This window comes from Bombus vancouverensis, chromosome 9 (genome assembly GCF_051014615.1).
Source record: "Bombus vancouverensis nearcticus chromosome 9, iyBomVanc1_principal, whole genome shotgun sequence".
Lineage (NCBI taxonomy): Eukaryota > Metazoa > Arthropoda > Insecta > Hymenoptera > Apidae > Bombus > Bombus vancouverensis.
This window is the reverse complement of record NC_134919.1, coordinates 6,248,629-6,268,861: the sequence shown is the minus strand read 5'-3', so window position 1 is coordinate 6,268,861 and position 20,233 is coordinate 6,248,629. Positions and strand designations below refer to the sequence as shown.

Below are 20,233 nucleotides of genomic sequence, written 5' to 3'. Positions count from 1 at the left end.
AGATTCGTAAATTTTTTGAATGGCAAACAATCAGAACTTCCGACTATACTATCGCTTGGAAGGAAAGTTTCCTTATGGTTTTCACGATTCTGCTTTTTTTTGTTCAATTGAGATGAGTGAATCAAAAGAATTCTTAATTAGGATGAGATTGAATCTGACGGGTAGCAGAAGCGAGAAAATATAGACGATTAAAAAAATTGCGGTACTTTGAAGTTTTACTATCGATGTTTTCTCCTTTTTCATATTTTTCGCGGATTAAAAGAATTAAAAAGAGAAAGGTAGAAGAGATAAATGAAGAAAGGAAAGGAAATCATTGAAAACAGTATCTAATTTTGCTATTTCTGATCTCAGAGTTAACATAATCTTGCATAATTATCAAAACATTCTAAATTTTACTTACTAATTAGATCAACTATATTTATAACTATACCGTAGATTTTTCTGCATCTATGAAAAATTTAAAGGTAAATTTAAACACAAATACATAGAATGCACACAATACACAAAAGTATATAAAATATCCAAAGTGGAGTACTCATCATAATTTTTAGCAGCCGAAATAGATTGCCATGTATGTTTCATTTCTTTAGTTCTCTTCATAAGAATATAAAGTTGCATAACAAATCGCTACTAATAACTGTTGCAACTATTAATCAAACATTTTTCTATGCATACTTAACCAGTGACTTTTACATCCTTTATTAAATGACTATAACTTCGTTGTAATATTTGGAAAATTTGAACATAGATTTTTGTAGATATATTTTTCAAAGGACATTCTTTCAGAAAATACGAAAAAACAGAATCGATTGTTTCTCAGTTTGAAAGAGTCATAGTAATTGGTTCTTACGCAGTAATGATCGATACACCTCACGGAAGGATGATTAGTCGAACATCTCGTGAAACCGATTGTTTGTTGCGCAACAAAGGCAATAATGATTGCACGGTGATGATTAAGGCTAGAAACGAGATCGTGGTAATTCCCAATGTAGGATAATGACAAAGTTCTTGTGTTAGCGTAGCACGCTCTTCCGAGGTGAACTTTTATAGAAAGAGAGATTTTAATAGGTTTTGTCACTTTGCATCGAATTGTGCGTACTTTTTATCTGACTTATCGGATAATGATCGTCAGATGCTGATTATTAAGATAGATTTTAATCGTTAATACTGCTTCCATTGTTATCGTCATTAAGGCAATCGTCAATCATTAAAATAAAATTTTATGAAAACTCGCCTTTGAATATTATTTTCTTTGCTCATTTATTGCGATTGTTTATTTGTTCATTTATTAAAATTAAAAAGGAAAATTTTTTATAGGGGAACGTATTAAAATACTATTGATATTATATCGAATATTTCTGTCTTCTTTCTTAAAAAATTGAATCAATCACGTAAAGGTACAATTTTTATGTAAAGATACGTTTAAATTTCATTTGCATAGAATTTGTTCGATTGGTCTTCTTATTCTGTTCATTTATTAAATCTTATGTTTATTTTACTTGATTTTACTGTTTCAAGTAACTCGATCAAACAGTTCTGTTGACAAATTTGAATCGATTGGACGATTGTTCATTCGTCAAATTTATTCACTGCTGACGTGTGTAGAGTGATTGTACAAACTAGGCCGGATTATAGCTGTTTCCTGAAGGAAGATGACGAAAATTGATAGTGGGAACTATTTCACGCCTGAACTGAATTCATCTATGTATCTAATCGTATTTTTCTTCTGAGCGCGCCAGCACATCCGTTCTGCTTTTTTGCTTTTCTTCTTCTTTTCTCCCTTTATATGAAACTGTATGCAGTGATGAGTGTCTAAAAAAAGAGCACTGTTTGAATAGAATTTAGCCTGTTATTGTATCTGTTTAAATAATGATAACGCCGTGTCTTTATTATAACATTATTAAAACATATATGTTGGAAAATACTGGAAGTTGAAAATATATTCCAAGGAATAGATGATAAAAGGAGTAATAAAATCTTTTTTTGTGTTTATTTTTATTTACAGAGTTGAAGAATTCATAAAAATTTAAATACATAAAAATTATGTATATAGATGAGATAGTAAATAATGAATATTTTTCTATTTATGTATTTCATATCTTTTTTACCCGTATATATTTATATTCTTTCAAAAAATAAAAATACTATATATATATATAAAACAACAAAATGAATAAAAGTATGGAAAATTAAATCATAGACAATATATTGAGCCTATTTTATTGCATGAAAAGCTTCCGGAACTATCAATCTACCAATAAGATTAGCATTAATATTAGCTTAATAACGTTTTTTCTTTCCTCCTAGTTTATTTTCTTTCTAAACGATTCATCTCAAAGCGTTGTTTTATCGATAACTGACCTGTACCTACTATGCTAACAAATGTAACATGACATGCTGTAAATAGAGAAGAAATAGAAGTGATACCAGTGTCTCGCGAAGAGGATTATCTAGATTTCTAGAAATACCTGTAACAATCCTTATTAATAGCGCATTAAGTAGTACAAAAGTATAAAACTCTTAAACTCTTCTAAGTTAAACTCTTCTAAAGACGAGATGAACTTCCATCCAGCTGCCACTTTATTATCAATTTTCAAGTAAAATATACAGAGTTTAACTATTTATTAGTATTCTACCTGATTACTATTTTGCCAAAAATATATGCAAAATAAACGATCAAAACTTTCCAAACATAAAACAAATTCCTATCTATGTCCCATTTTATAATCGTCTAAAGAAATATACATTTGCATAAACATCCTCCGTCTAGCGATAAACGAACGAGCCGATTTGCACAATCTTTCGACTATTTTTATATTCGAAGTTGACCCGTTGAGACCCAGAAAATTCTCAATATTATAATAATAAACTACCCGCATCTATGGCAGCATTCCGTTTCGTCATTGTCGTCTTACAAACGACCTATTAAGGCCATCCTCAGCGGGAATTTTAAAAATAATCCTTTGCGTGGCCATCACGCTATGAAAACGGTGTTGTTGATCGTGTTCTTTGAGGACTCGACGCACGACGTACAATCATTATCTGTTGCAGTCTATCAGGGCCGATAATTGCAAAGCATAAACTTGCAACACAGCAACTTATCGTTCACCAGAGCGAACGAGTGAAAGAGATAGATTCACGGTTGCATTCTATTAACGGAATCCTTTCTGAGGCTATAACGGGAACATATAGGAGCTAGAATTTTTATGCCACTGCGCTTTCAATTTTCTCGCACATGGTGCGAACCAGACCTTTCTACGGTTTGCTGATCCTATAACAATACTTACTTACATCGAAACGATAATACGCTATTAGAGAGCACGCAATAGGAATTCGATTTTCTTTCAAAGAATTAAGTACACATTATGTTGGTAAACTCATCTATTGGATGGATACATTAATATACATATACATACACAGTGGCTACAAAAAATATATATTTATTTGTACACAACTTTATTTGCCAATGAAACGTATTTTTTTTATTAGGTTCTGCGTTTTATTTTCATAGTATCAAAGTGATTTTGTAATCATATGAAGTTTATTACAGTTGGATGCAATTAACTAGTATGCCTATACATGTATGCAGTAATAAGTACGTAATAGGTAATAAGTACAGAAAATTGGAATATTTTCGGCAATATATAGCAAAAAGTGAGTATTTGAGTTTGAAATATTTCATTTGCCGTGAAATTTCGAATCGGTTTCAGCATCATACGTTTCGATATCTAAAATTCCTCGAAACTTTATCGGAACTAGAAAAACTCGAGATCCAGCAAGATTTTTATGAAATATTACAAGAGTTTAAGCGATTCAAAATGTTTCACGCTCAACACGTATGTATCGTAGGCCATTGATCCCAGAAATACTTAGTTTTAAATAAAGTTGCATTACAAACATGATATTTAAGATCAAATTGTGATAAGAAAAATTATTTTTGCAATGTTTATCTAAACATTCGTGTTTTTAATCTCTATTTATATAAACTGGATCACGTGTAATATAACACAGGGACAGTTCTGGAAATATGAATGATGCGATATTATCTAATATTAGAAAATACGAACCACTTCTGTATTTTAAGAATTTTCTTTCATGTTTCGAAATATTTGCATATTATTGTAGTGACAATGGAATTGTCGGAATCGTTTCGTGAAACAATAGAATTGAAAAATTGACTACACTGTTTTGTTTTCCTTTCTTTCGCAGAACTTTTACGAAATTGTTCTGAAGCGGAAAACGCTTAACTTAACAGATATTCCACGACGAGTTTGCAAAGTAGTGTAGATAAAAGCTGCATAAATAGAGAGTTCATGTCAATGTTGTAAGATATACGTGTTAATTTGTACATTAAAGTAAAAATATCTCTTAAACAAATAACATAGCGAAAGCACCATAAAACACTTTCTTGCAAGTAATGATATAATACACATTCGTTTAAGAGGAATATAATTTTCACTTTTCATTGAACTTTATATTGAACTTATAATTTCGCTACAGAAACAGGAAGAAACGACATACACTACCGATCAAAAATTTGGGACCAGTTGTCTCAAGTTTAGTGTTAATTTTGTTATCAATTGATGATTAATATGATACAGATATCAATAGCGATTTTCTTTATTTCAATATATTCTTGACTAAAAAGATATTCTACGGTAAAGAAATTGTAAGCCGATATCATCTTATCTATTCTTAGATCTTATCAAACACATGATTCCAAATATAGGTCCAGTACTAATATCTCTTGTAAAATGTATTGTTTTAATTTGTTATACTTTGCAATTTCTTAAGATTATTCGTTATTATAATTAATTTTATTAAACTAACAAAATAACTTTGATTTCAATGCGAATATTAATTGTTACTATAAATCAACATTCGAATCATTAGTCTTAAACGGGTTAAAAAACTTCAATTTACAGATTTTCTTCGCATCGACAAACTTTTACTATTACAATTTTACAGTCTGGTTAACTTGAATTGCTTCTCAGCAAATACATAGATAGCAAGTTCATGACTATAATCACGTTTCATACAAGAACAGCATTTCTTTCTTCGTTCCCACACAAGCACGACAACGATGTTTTCGTTAGGCACTTTATCATTCCATTACATAACTATTATTTTCCAACAATATCTTCACGATACGCATCTATCCTCATATCATCGCCACCAGCTGGTACTCGATTAGATTGCCAATCCATCGTTGCAACGAAATGTATTAGCCCACCCACGATTAGATACACGTTGCTCTATAGTCTATCTCGAGCTTTCTTCGCCTAACCTGCCCGCCCTACTCACTCCTTAACGTCATTATCAGTACGTATATATCATAATTATCGTCTAATATCAATGAAATCTAGATGCGAGCTCGTCATTCGAGGCCGAAGAATGTCAAAGATCACGGCGTCTGGGTCCAATTTGACCAGTGTGTTCCAGAAACTGAACATTCTCAGAAATATCACGTTAGCTCGTTGATGTTCCTGCAGTTTTCGTGATTCGATTAATTCAACGAAATATTCACGTGATCATCAGTGACTTTCCGTGATACGATAGATTTGAGAAAAGCTCGCGAGAACTCGCGATAATAATAAATTTGAGGAAAGTTCCCAGGAATTCGTGACTTCCGCGATATGATAAATTCGAGAAAAGTTCGCGTGAATTCGTGATAATAATATATTTCAGAAAAGTTCAGGTGAACTCGTGACTTTTTCGCGATATAATATATTCGAGAAAAATTCGCGTGAATTCGTGATTTAGTAAAACACGGATTAATATCGCGTGTGTTCGTGTAACTTACACGTGAGAAAGGCAAAGACAGATTATTGGACGAAATAAAAGAGAGAAGTGATTTGTGGGCACGAGGAATAATCGTCGGAGGACCGGAGAGAGATCAGAGTGTGGTGGACAGTCGAAAAGGATAACGGAGAAAAATGTTCAAGCTCGCTGGACGACAAGAATGGGAGGCTTTGACGAAAGGTAAATGGCACGGCCGTTTACGAACCGTTTTTAAGCAATTATTCCACACGTGTACCCCTAACCCGTTACCGTAAGCCGGGTATCCGATTGTTGAAAGAATGTTTGGAAGTTATAAATAGGGAGACATGTGCTTTTTAGGAAACGAGAAGTCTTGCATGAACTTCAACCCCTCATATGAGAGTCGTGAGAGCTCCCTGGCACAATCTATGATGTTCGTGCACAGATTTGATTAATGTTTTTCTTATAATGTATAACAGAAGAACTGGGAGTTTTAATTTTACAAATTAGATTTGGAAGTGTGGAAGAATTCTAGTAAACTGATTGAAGTCGATGTTTTATATAATAGGGATGATTTTAGGAATTATTTATGTTCTTCTGTCTTTTTCTCTTTTATACACTTTGAAGGATCAATTATTATTTATGTTCTTCTGGCTTTTTCTCTTTTATGCACTCTGAGCAATCAAGTATAAGTGTCTTTATAATTTTTCTGGAACAGTAATAAACATCTTTCACAGATTTTAAATTACTTCTCATATAGAGTGTTCATTGAAATTATTTGAATACTTACCAAAAAAAAGGTTTTTTAAAAGAATTCCTTGAAACTTCATTAGCGTTGCAATGAAAGAAGATTGTGGCAATTATTTTGATGAAGTTTGAAACAAATCAGACATTATAATGCAAGCAGAAGTTAAACATGCAATCAGTGCTAGTGAAAGCTTCACTAAGTTGAGGCATATTAATATAATGTATAATTAACTTACTTTCATTACGATGCTTATGAAATTTCAGAATGTTCTATACAGCACGCATAATACATTCATAAAAAATTTCTGTAGTAAGAGTTATAATATTTTTATATATCACTGTATAGAATATTATGTTTAATTTTCGATTTATTTTTCGCACGGGCAGTCATCTTTATCTACTTTATTATTTCCGATACCTTTTATGAAATATGAAAATTTCAAGTAACAGGTGATATGGAGAAAGTCTGTAAAATCAACATTTTCCTTTATGTTGCAATAAATATCTTTTTCAGAGTTTCTAAACATATTTCTCATACTTGATACGATGGCTAAATTTACGATATCTATATTACTGACTTAATTTTTCGAAAGACGGGTTAATTTAAAAAAAAATTGCTTAGCAAAAATGTAAGTTAAAAAAATTGGTGACTTGGCTTTACAAAAACTAAATCATATTGAATCCGCAATTGATACACATTGTTCAATTGCTAAACCTATATAATCAGCTACAGCAGTTTCCAATTGATAAATTAATCGATTAATGGGTATTATAGATAATAAAACAAGAAAATACTGTGATCGCAGAAATGATAAAAGTAATGATTAGTTTACTGTTGTATCAATTAAACTCTACTTTGTCGAAAGAAGCAAGAATCACATAATGATGCAACAAAGCCAAAGTATTATCAAAAGGTATTGATTAAAACATACAGATATTGATAACTAACTCGATTAAATAAATGTTCCTTTTTAAAAAGTGAATCAAATAAAATTTGCTCAGCTATTTTTGTTACAAGTTCTATTCTTGTTTGAAAAATTGTTATTCTTTCTATGCAAAAGTATCGACTAAAATTTTGATTCAGATTTATATTTTATGCACATCGGATCTGTTCTCTTTGCAATTTTTTAATGTTCGATATATGTAATTCTTTAATTTATGTGCATCAGTGCATTCACTGCACCTATCTCCAACAGTTAAAAGGTTAAAAAATAAAGATAGACAAGCATGTAACTTCCATGTCACTTGCAGAGAGTTAATCGGTTATCGTTATAGAACAAGTTAATTTTATATCCGTTACGACGACCTGTTTCATTCTTCGAACGTGTTTAAAAAAAGGAAAATATATCGGCGCTAGCGTATGCATCAAAAAAGAAAAAGAAAAGAGGGAAGAAGAGAAAGAAGCTAAAAGTTGGCCGTGGGTCACCGGTGATCCACGCAGGACGGAGCTCGTTAGAACTGTTAACTCGATACGCATTAATCGAACGGGTAACGCCGTGCGGGTTATTATTATTATTAAGGTCGATTACGTAATATTCGATAACCATGTGGAGCATAAAAGAGTGCGCCGGCTATTATTAACGTAGAAATAATTTATCGTAGAAATGTCGATATTTTGACGATGCGTTGGGAAACGGGTGAGCCGACAGTTTCTGAAAGGAAATTGCCACGCGCTCATCGCCATCCTCCGGTTACTCCCCCTTCGAGGTTTCTGATCGATGAGCACCGTGATATACAGGGTGATTTAAAGTTTGGTATATGTCCTCTTTTATTTTTTATAATATTGTCTGGTAATATTTATGTTGGGGAAAATATTCTTTCGTTTCAAGTAAATAGAAACATTATAAATAGATCGTGGATTTTTATGTGTTTATGGAAGATGCAAAAATGTGCAGAATGTATGTAATACGTAAAAATATAGAAATTAGTTAAAGTGATAGTAATCTTTGCAATACATGTCAGATAGAACAATTTTCTACCCGAGTCCCATTTTATACTTATAAACGTGTATTTCAATCTGTATCCCATGTTTTATGCGATGTAAAGAGGAGTGTTTCATGTAGGTAGGACGATGTAACTTTAAAATACTTAGAAATGGAGAGAAATGGCGTAGGGCGAAATGAAATGATATAGAATAAATGTCATGTATTAACGAAAAAGATACAATTGCGTTGTTTGAATGTACGAATGGATGAAAATACATGAAATTAACACCAGAATACCCTTTATTCTATGCCATTTCATATTGCCTTATGACATTTCTGTCCGTCTCTATTTTAAAAATACATTAGCCTGCCCTAGTTACGTGAGACATCCTGTTACTTATTTATCGTTTTTACCATAAAGTGCAAATTAAAAGGACATACGCTGAAATTGAAAGACTTCTCTGAAACTAAACGAAGCCCAAACTGTTATGCGAATCAACGATACCAATAGTTACGGATTAAATTAAGTTTGGCTGTGAATTATTAACATCATCATTCCAAAACAATTTTTAGAGTATAGTTATCATTATAAATATGTTCAACGAACGCACATTTATTCGTACATTTTGCATTTATTTGTTTATTCTTTTTTTATAAACGTATTATTGAAATTCTAGCGCTCGGTTGTGTAATTCTAGCAGCCAGGCACTATGATTGAGATCGAGAGAATGTTTTTGCCAGGGTATCGGTTACGAGCGAAGAGTGATTCGGGGAACTCTCGTGAAGATTTGGAATGCACGGTGTCACATGGAGATTTGGCTGCACGTGGCAAGAATGGTGTAACTCGTCGTTCGTGTTGCCAATCTCTTGAACATAATACTTTCTTTATTTAGAATTTCCTTATCTCTTTTTTTCATACGGCTCGTTTCATTTCTGTTAAGAATAAATTATATCATATTTAAAAGCCTGTCGATTCCACTATATATATTACAGGAATAAAATAAATCACAAAGAGATAGGGAATTTCTAAATAAAGAAAATATTATGTCCAAGAGATTGGCAATCCGAATGACGAGTTGCACCATCTGCACGAACTGAGATTGACGTAACAGAAATGAATTTATTTGTAGTCATTTATATTGATTATAGAAGAGTCCGATTAAAAAGTGACCTAGTTAACAGGTGGAAACCTTGTTCAATTGATAAATCAAGTCGTGTGAATTTTTAATGCTTGAAAGGACATTTTATGTCATCGATGAATTCAAGTGTCTAAAATCACATGCTACCTTTACTTTAAATCACCCGATATATTGGCAGCCCGCAACGAAATGCGTTTATTTACCTTCTTAGGGGCGTAGGCAGGTCGATTCATGCGTTTCAGCCCCTGTGCGACGGGGTCGAAAATCTCGTGGCCACTTGGGGAATGAATCACACCGCGGAAGTACGGAAAATCGATACGCCCTACGCTCGAATCGAGTGGAAAAAGTTAAGCAAGTTCATATGGGATGACCTAAGATCAACGATGGACAGCTTCCTTCTTTTTTTACTCCTTTTTCTTGCTTTCTCAGAAATACTCGACACCACATGGTACTTCCCCGATGCCCTCAGCTATCAAGTTTCTTCGTACGAGTTTCTAAAAACGTTAAAAACTTTCTCGAATATCTCCTAGAACTTTTTATCCCTTTTTTTTAAAATTGTTCTTTATATTTTAAAATATCCATACTGAAGGAATTTGAACAGCAAATGATATATTTTATTACTAATTTTCGTTCCAGTTCACCATGGTTTACCATGTTTACGGATAAATGACGAAATAAATTCTTGTATTACCTGATTTTATTTACTTATACATTGCCGCCTAGTCAACATTAATGGTCATGGTCTAAAAGCTAAAATAAATGATCGTAAAAGCTTTTTCTTATAACTTTTTTACTTTGTCGCGCATAGAATTTACATATTTCTTTACTAGAAAAAAATTTTATTTTATAATTCTATCATTTATATCGTTTATTCTTGGAAGTCCTGCACTCTTAACAACTATAGCTTTTACGCGCCCGTTTTTTATTCGACTGTTCGTATCATTCGTTTCTCAGAAAGTCACATAAAGAACCGTTTAATCCTCTGCGAAGGGTGCCTTTTCTTCAATGAACTCGTTACAATGACCCTCATTGATCCATGATTAGATGCAAACCATCCAGGGGTAGTCTAGACTTTAGAGTTTTATTCGCATCAGATACATAGAACGAAACAGGTTGTCAGTTCCAGCTGCTTTTAAATTGCTATTCTTTTTTTTTCTCTTCTCTCCTTCAACTTTGATTTTTCGCTTCGATAAATTGAAGAGACATAACGTTTTTCAATTTGTATAACTTCATCTTTGAAGTATTGTTCATTTGCTTTAGTCGTAGAATAAATAAAAAATAGTCATCCGTAGATTCTTATGTAAATTGGAGTTTAAGGTCAGAATGAATTATTGAATGATCATTGAATGAAAATTAAAAGAGATTGTCTGAGATATCGTTCTACGTAGGAAGTGTTATAAAAACACAGATATTTACAACAATTTACAATTTTAATGTTTAGGGTAATACAATCACAAGTTTAATACCACATGACCTTTAAGAAATTGCAACAAAACAGACAAATATGAAATTTATTATTTTATGATATTTATTTATATTATTTTTTGTAGGTCACTTCGCATTACACTTGCGATCCTATTAGAACACCAATAAAACCCCCTCAACTATTACAATTAAGGATAAATAGTAATACTAAAGAATACCATCTATGCACGTGTACATGATATTTCTGTTTTTACTTATTTTTAGTATCTTTTAGCAATCCCTCAGTTTTTCTCAATACTCATTCTTAATACAAAACAAAAATAATGGAGAATTATAATCTTATAGCAATACATTTTTTAAGCTCGTAGCAACGATGCAATATGTATAACATACGATGTAATTCCGAAATCGTGATATAAAAAGAGCGAATGAAAAAACCACCTTTTTTTTAAGAAAGCACATATTGTATAAAAATATGTTGTTCTAGATATCTGGTCTCATTTTACTAAGGAATTACTTTGTATATTTTACATTGAATCCACCAAACCACAAACCAACCCGTTGAATCGATAAAAGTATAAATAACTATAAAACTATATAAAGTTCTGTTATTACTTTTATATGTACTATTTCTGCGACAAATATAAAGTTGAAGAGTCGGCAGCAGGTGTGTGGAAAATAAAAAGTAAAGCACGATTGGATGTAGACCTTTCAAGGTAGCAAATACGTTCGTAACACGAAATGCGGTTGCGATAAACGGGATTGGTCGATCGATCGATTAACGAAAAACGAACGAACCAGCAGAAAGTCTTTATTCGTGGCGTGTTCCTGTTTTCAGACATACGGTTGCAGCTGAACGAACAGCTGAGATGTCTCGACATCCGGATGGAGGCCCAAGTCGCCATCGTGGCGGAGCTTCAGGATTTTTTTCGAAGGAGAGCCGAGCTCGAGCTCGATTACAGCAAGTCCCTCGACAAGTTAGCCAGAAGCATACAGCTCAGACACAAGGAGCAAAAGCAAAAGTACATATCTTTAGACTTTCTTCTCTTTAGACTTTGTTTTTAACAATCTCACATTATCATTACATTATCTACATATATACGTAGTACTGGTTTCCTTCTTGCTAAATTAAGAGACTATTTGTTTCTGAATGAACAAAGAATAATAATCTAGTGCTATTGGGTTCTTTCTCCATAACTAATATACTGTTCAAAACAATTAAGTGTGTGTTATTATCGTACATTTTATTTCACGAACCACGCAAACAGAAGTAAAGAAGTCCTACAGGTTTGATAGACAGATAGTTTGTAATAAATAGATTGCGGATTTTTATACACTTATGGGAGATTTGAAGGTGCAAAAATGTATGCAATGCATATGATACACAAAAATATATAAATATTCGAAGTAGAAAATTTATTATAAAATATATAAAACTGTAGAAATGCATAAAAATCTGCAGTCTGATAATAAAAATTGACTTTGTGAGTTATCAGAAAGTCTACGAACAGAACGAGTGGGTACACAGATCAAAGTAACAACACGGGGAACGATCATTTAATTGTTTTGAATAGTATAGTTTATTAAAGTACATAGATAGATGCGTAGATTGGTGATAAAGTAGTAATGGTCGGAAGTAAGCAGATCAAGCTAACAGCAAACAATTCCTAGGCGAGAACATTGGCCCCTATTCTCGAGTTATGCTTGCTGGCAACAACTTATCAACGAGACCAAGTCCTTAAGCAGAGATCATGCGGCTCTTTCAGAAGTGTACAGCACACATCTCGTCGGTCGTCTCAATCAGGTGATGGAAGATGTTCAACGGATATACAAGCGTGTGAGTATAAGCCAGTACCATTGGAATCCTACAAAATACATTTACGATTTGTTGTCTGCAATTATGCAATGTTATAAATAATATTATACGATCGAGGAACGTGGAAAAATACAGTTTGAAGTATTTAGGACTTTTGTACATTAACTTTTATCAATACAGTATTTACTATAGATTAGAAAGCGATAGAGAATAGTTACTATAATGTAATTTTAATACAATATTCCAACTGAAAGCTCTAGATATCAATTTATAAATAATATTTGCAACTTGAAGTCCGAGACATCCCACTTTGGAGCTCCTCCAGACTGATAAAAGTATCTAACAATACGTGCGCCCACTTATGTCCTTTTTATCAGGAATACATTATTTACTATTCGTCGAAGAAACTAGATCCAATAACTAGAATCAACGTAAAATATTCATATGAAAAATATCACACATACGCATCTACAAATCTTACTACCGCCATGAATATATGTACTCGGCGTTGATCTGGGGGGATGCTTATATCAACGAACGGATATGCATAATCAGAGGAATCATTAAAAATGACGGTCGTTCAATCCGATTGATTTCAGTGCCGTGAAATAGGCTACGAGACGCACGAGGAGATCCTTCGAGTGTTGGACGAGCTGCATACCACGATGAAAACGTATCAGACATACCAGACGGGGTCACGGCAAGCGGAAACGAAGCTTCGTGTGGCGGAACAACAACGCAGCAAGCTCGAGGTGGCGAATGCCCCGCCCGAGAAGCTCGCGCGTAGCAAGAAATACAAGCTCATGGAAAAGGAAGTGAACAAGGTGGGTTGGCGATGTGAAATCAAGGCCAAGCCGCCGGCTGCTCTCGCTACTCGCCCGTGTTTCTCGATCCTCTCTATTCTCTCTTCAGTTTTCTGTCCCTTTCTCTCCCTCTCTTTTCTTACTTTCTACCTTTCTTTCTATTTGCTTTTCTGACCCTGGCGAGGTCGAGTGTACTTCAAGACGCGCGAGTATCAATTTCCGCCACGTTCTTCTTACATGGAGGATACGTGAACCGAGGCCACCAGCTATCTATGTATTCTCTTGATGAATAAAGCACCGTTTCATTCATCTCGCTGTCAAAATTTCACGCCTTACCATTACTAGTTTTAGAGAGGAACTTCGTGCAGGGTAGATTGTGCGATTGCCTAAGTTTGTTGGATCGAAGAGGTGCGGCAAAAGTTGGAGGTTTCGGGGATTTTGATTGTCAGAAATGAATACCACGGATAAAAGGACGGTATTGATTAAAATTGATTGAACTTATCACGTATACTTTTCATTCTGTTCAGAGGAAGGTCAAGTATCAAGAGGCGAAGCTAAAGGCGTTGAAAGCAAGAAACGAGTACATTTTGTGTCTGGAGGCATCCAATACGACAATACACAAGTACTTTGTGGACGACCTATCAGATCTCATCGATGTAAGTTTTAATAATCAAAGAAAAGAGCAAAATCCTTATAACTTCTATAAAAATCACAATATTTTGATGAATGGAAGACAAAGATAATATTTGAAGCTTGCTGCTTTATTTGTTATATCTACTCTTCTAATGATATACTAGTTTTGAAAATAGCTTCTGGTCAATTTACAAAAATTTTCAAATGCAAACCAATAGAAAAATTGTTATTATATCAAAAGTCAATACAATTATATGGATCAGTGATCTAAAACTTTTACCCAATAACATAAAACGTAGAACGTTGCAACAATTATTACAAAATATATTTAGCAACTCAAAGGAAACTTATTGCATGCATCACGCTACTGTACATCTGCGTTCCGCGCTAATTGTTTTAACAGTGCAAAGCTTTAATGTGGAAAATGCTCGAATGCATATTTGACACGCAATCTATGAACTAATTGCAGTAACTTGAACATGACTTAAGAGAGCACTAAACGGGCTTCTCGATACCGTACACGTGACTCAATAATGGGTCAGTGAATCGGTTTAGTCAACTGAAAGGTCTAATCGCCTTTCCTAATTGTTTCTTTGTTAAATGATTGTTGAGTAAGATGTACATAAATAAATCTCCTTGAAAAAATTGCATTCACTTGTTCCAATAAAGATCTAGTCATTGTCCTTCCAGTCTCTCAAGTTCCATTCCAATTTTGTGCAAATTTTTCTAGAAATATTTATTTATTTCATAATAATTTATTTTTTTTTATATTTTTATAATAAAAGAAATTCATATATGTGCATGGAAAATGTTCTCGTCCTTTTATTTACTGTAATATACAAATATAGGATAAGAAATATAGATATCCTAAAGACTGAATATTCTCGGTATTTTTTCAGTGTATGGATTTCGGATTTCACAATTGCATTGCAAGAGCGTTGCTGATGCATTGTAGTGCAGAGGAAGGTAGGCAACGTTCGCTGCAATCTGGTGCTGAACAATTGGCAGCATGTGTTGGTGCTCTAGACTCGAGGGCGGATAAACAGAGGTTTTTAGAATCTCATCATTCTGCTTTCATGATACCCAAGAAGTTTGAATTCCAAGGTCAACGAGGGGACGAGGTACTTGAAGTATGAAAATTCTTCTTTTCTTTAATCATCATTTGATCACGTTCGAACGATTTAGATCATGAGAGAACAAGTTTATAATTGATTAATCTTGATGTAATTATAGTAATAAAATTATTATTATATTCTAAATTTATTCTTATATTCATGTTTTGAAACATTCTACATAACTTTAAAAAAGGTGCGTTTTGTATTTTTTAAAAAATAGGTTTTGTAAAAAATTAAGTTTTGGAGATATATCCTACATTTCATATACATAAAAACTAGTGAAAACGTGTGCAAATGATACTTTCAACTTTCAACATATTTTAATTATTAATCTATCTTTTGCAATTTATTTTCATAGACTCCAGAACCGGAACTGCAAAAATTGTTACACGCTGAGATGGAACAAAGATTGTCCCAATTGCAACAAAGACTGACATCTTTGAGAACAGAATCTGAAGAAGTTTGGAAAACCTTGGAGACAGCAGAAGCTAGTCTATTGGAGATGTTAACCGCGAAAGATTACGACTGTTCCAGATACTTTGGTGAGAATGCTGTTCCCACCTCCAGGCCACCAGAAACTGTGCAAATTAAGCTCAGAGCAGATAGACAGGAAACTGAAGAATTCTACCTCACGGTAAGTTCGACTGATTAAAATAATTACTTAATCAGATAATGAAAAATTAAATGGAATGGGGGGTTAAATATAATAATATATGAATATAATAAATTTGGGAATAAGGAAAATCCTTAGGGTAATAAAGGCCTTTTTTATAGAATGGCTATTAGGGATTAATAGAATAAATAGAGTATATAGAATATTAATTTTTTATTATTTAACTAGCTATTACCAAACTTATTGTTAGTAATACTAGTTTGAAACATTTTTACAGAAATTCAGGGAATACCTTCTTGGAACATCAAGAATAGCTAGGTTAGACGCAAAACAAGAATACATTAGACAAAGCCTGTTAGATGGCTCGACTGCTAGCCCGAATCCATCGATATCAACAACGAAGCAAAAACAAGCTCGAAGAAAACGAATTGGTAGATTGCAGATGAACGGCCAACCAAAGTTATTCGGTGGCTCATTGGAAGAATATTTGGAAAGCACTAATCAAGAGATACCTTTAATCATGAAAAGTTGCATTAGAGTGATCAATCTATATGGTCTTCATCATCAAGGTATTTTCCGAGTCTCGGGCTCCCAGGTAGAAATTAACAATTTCCGGGAATGGTTCGAAAGGGGAGAAGATCCATTGGCCGACGTCACTGATGCATCCGACATTAACAGCGTAGCCGGTGTGTTGAAGCTCTATTTGAGGGAACTAAGGGAACCACTGTTTCCTATTATTTACTTCGAACATTTAATGGAATTAGCACAACTTGAATCGAAGCAAGAGTTTGTTAACAAGATGAAGGAACTGATTTCCAGTCTTCCAAGACCAGTTGTCATAGTGATGCGATATTTGTTCGCTTTTCTTAATCAGTAAGTACATTATATCAATTACCAGTTAAGTAAAATTTATAGCAAGAATTTTCATGTTAGAATTTAAAGAAAAAAAAACTGCTTTTTATAGCCTCTAATATTTTTTACGCGTTTGCTTCAAGAAGATTAAAAAGATAACTATTGAGAAATCCCTTTAAATTTTATTCAAAATTTTTCTTTATTTACTAACAGCCTCTCAGAATTTTCGGACGAAAACATGATGGATCCCTACAACTTAGCAATTTGCTTCGGCCCCACCTTGGTACCTGTTCCAGAAGACAAGGACCAAGTACAATACCAGAACCAAGTGAACGAACTCATCAAGAACATTATCACGTTCTGTGAAGAAATATTTCCAGAAGATATTGGAGGTACTCAATACGAAAAGTACATCAGTAGAGAACCTGACGACGTGTAAGTATATAATAATCTTATCTTATACTGACAGAATATTTTATCCATAATTTACCAATTTATGATTTTTTATGAAAATAAATGCAGAGACGTGGGAGATTCGCCGACGGACCAGGTCCAGGAAGACATGGACTCCGAAGTGTATCCATCTGAGGATGGTGAGTGAAACCAGATATGTAATAGTTGTGTAGTTGTTCGGAATCCAACAGCGCGATCTACGTTCGTTTTGTGTATTCCCAGAATCGGAAAACCTCGAAGCCACAGCGCAATTCGATTTCAATGCAAGGTCCGAAAGAGAGTTAAGCTTCAAAAAGGGAGATACCTTGACTCTATACACACAAGTCAGTAATGACTGGTGGCGAGGTGCCTTGGCCGGTAGAGAGGGGCTTATTCCCGATAAATATATTATGATCAAGATAAAGTAAGTGCGACTTAATCACGCAGTGGTGAATTACTTCCTTCGAGAATGTCTTCTGTTGAACCTAGTGGCTGAATTTAGCAATTCCAAAGGGAACGAAATTTGGATGACATATGCTTGCTTTTTAAGATAAAAGGAAAAGCTTCTTTATAGATTTCGCTGTTCGAAATGTTTCCTCAATATAATTTTCTTTTGGTGAATGTATCTTCTTTCCTTTTTAGTTCTTTCCATGTGAATATCTGATTTGTCATATGATTATTGTTTATGGAAATATTATTCTTTCAAAATGGGATATATGACTTCTTATGGAAAGAATTAAATATGGAGTAAGAAAGCACGGAGACTTGATTAATTCCACTGCTTTCAAATCCTTTTCGTTTTCGCATGATTATTCAGTATAAAGTCTTATATCCACCGGCCACGTAAATGGTTCACAAACGTTTACGAATTCCTTGAGCGGTAGGTAGAGACGTAAAACTAAATGCTCATTAACATATTTAGTATTCGTTAAATTGACCATACACCATTGGAATAATTTCGCTTGTTTTAACGCAATATCCATATATATTATAACATATGCTTTACAAAACAAATAATATTATTTAGATGCTCAATGATGCATTTGATAATTAACATCATTTTTATAACATTAAGCTGTTGGTAATCTCCACGACAGCAATATACATATTGCGGAGGGATTTTTCTAACATTCTTGTTGTAAGATTTAGGTTTTGTTAAACCTACGTTGAAATTTATTATAATTCATTGCATAATTCTTCCAGACTCAAAAAGTTTCTTTATAGATCCAGGAATGCTTGTCATGCAGCTCTGCTTGCCTATTTCCTTACGTAACTTCATTTTATAAAAATACTTGTATCTTTTGTTCAGGGACGAAGAACGTGAAAAGGAACTCCTGAAGTCGTCTAGTGAAGAATCAATGCGAAGAAGGACTTCAAGCTCTGCCGATAGTGTTCTTTCAAGTAACAATTCACCGCTGATGGGACCGTCTGGAAATCCGACTACTTGGCCCTCTAGCACTACGTCCGACGTGCAGTCAACCGCAAATATAATCACAACAGACAATAGCAGTAACAGTGGTGTTATTCCAGCAGTCGTGACAAATGCCCCTTGCATCTCAGCACAACCAATCATCAGTCGAGAGGTACTGGAAACTACCGTTTAGTATTAATATATCTTGTTCGATTTTTTTTTCTTTTCATACATTCGTCTGCTTGTACATTTTCTGCGACGCACTCGGAAGATTTTTGAACTTTTAAGCACAAGTGCATGGCTATTGTGCTGTAATTCGTCTTTCTTAAGTGCAGTAGCAGCGAAAGATTGGAATGCACATTTTAAAGACGCAGACTTGTTGCCTGTACACCACACACATCTAATAGAAAAGCAGCATCGCTTTATGTCGTGGGACCATAAATCTGTTACAAAGTCTCTTGTTTGTTCAAATGGATATAAGATTATAAATAACCACATTAATTCGGTAATTTTGTGGAAATATAATGGAAATTTTATAAGAACCAGTAACGTTATTGTTTTCTTTTATACTTTAGAAGGGTCGCTGGATTTTTTATGATAGATTTCATTGGGTTCATAATCTGTGATCTTTTAAGATTCGAAGATTTTCTCTCACACTATAGTAAGTTCATAAGATAGGAGACATGAACCTAAGGCTATTGTTAAGTTTAATTTACTTCGAAATAGTACTATTTCAATTAGCTGTAATCATTTGTATGATATATTTGTAAATAAAATAGAAATATATACATGTTTGTTGCTGCATGTGCCTTGGTCTCTTTGTCTTGTGTCGCCTGTATCCTTTTTGTTGTCTTGCGTCATGTACTTTTTTTTTCATTTTTTGTACTGATTACGACTTTCGATGTTAATAGTTGGGATGGTTTTTCCAGATATACGTTTAGTCAGCTTTTAGTTGACAAGAAAAGTTTCACATACATAGGTAGTGGGCGAAACGGACTAAAAACTGTTCGATAAAACTGCTGCCAAGTGTCGTGTGGTTCTGTCATTTGTGTTTTTCGTTTCGTTGAAGGAGTGCCTCTGTTTAACAGTTCAGTTGGTTTGTGAATCCTAGCATTCTGTAAAACAATTTCAGTCTATAGATGAAACCAAAATGGAATGCTACTCGCAGAGCCTACTTCTCCAGCGGATATTCTTTTGGCTTGAGGTGAGTAAATAAGTGTCTCACCCACCCAGATCAGTTAATAATTAACTTCGTCGTTGGCATCTCTAGACAGATAGGTATCAGTGCAAGGCTGTTGTCACGTTTACATGTTTGCCTGCTTGTATTCATCCTACTCATTGCCAGTTTTACGAGCAGTTTTTAATTCTACCTTGGTATGAATATTGTTCTTATGCACTTGTGTTTATTCATTTCCTTCTTCCCGTATTAATGCATGCAGATATCCACTTTAATCATTTATATAAATATTATACCTTCATATTCTTGTACACACGCGTCTAAAACCTGCAAATTACTCCTAATCAATTTATGAGATATTCTAAATTAGAAGATTCAAAAATTT

General features: G+C 33.7%; 1 protein-coding gene across 11 annotated transcripts in view; it reads left to right on the top strand.

Annotated features, from left to right (window-relative positions):
• The window catches only part of LOC117163596 (SLIT-ROBO Rho GTPase-activating protein 1), a 43,808-nt gene that overhangs the window by 20,275 nt on the left and 3,300 nt on the right, over nucleotides 1-20,233 (top strand). For 5 of the 11 annotated variants that reach the window (XM_076621842.1, XM_076621841.1, XM_076621844.1 and 2 more), the window contains 12 exons: nucleotides 11,835-12,018; nucleotides 12,668-12,833; nucleotides 13,412-13,636; nucleotides 14,143-14,271; nucleotides 15,148-15,378; nucleotides 15,722-15,997; nucleotides 16,254-16,849; nucleotides 17,042-17,263; nucleotides 17,351-17,421; nucleotides 17,504-17,684; nucleotides 18,570-18,843; nucleotides 19,804-19,875. In XM_076621842.1, the coding sequence (XP_076477957.1) occupies nucleotides 11,835-12,018; nucleotides 12,668-12,833; nucleotides 13,412-13,636; nucleotides 14,143-14,271; nucleotides 15,148-15,378; nucleotides 15,722-15,997; nucleotides 16,254-16,849; nucleotides 17,042-17,263; nucleotides 17,351-17,421; nucleotides 17,504-17,684; nucleotides 18,570-18,843; nucleotides 19,804-19,875 (2,627 nt within the window). Of the gene's footprint in view, nucleotides 1-5,366; nucleotides 5,983-11,834; nucleotides 12,019-12,667; nucleotides 12,834-13,411; nucleotides 13,637-14,142; nucleotides 14,272-15,147; nucleotides 15,379-15,721; nucleotides 15,998-16,253; nucleotides 16,850-17,041; nucleotides 17,264-17,350; nucleotides 17,422-17,503; nucleotides 17,685-18,569; nucleotides 18,844-19,803; nucleotides 19,876-20,233 lie in introns of all 11 variants that reach the window. The other 6 variants (XM_076621847.1, XM_076621848.1, XM_076621849.1 and 3 more) reach the window with 4 other exon arrangements.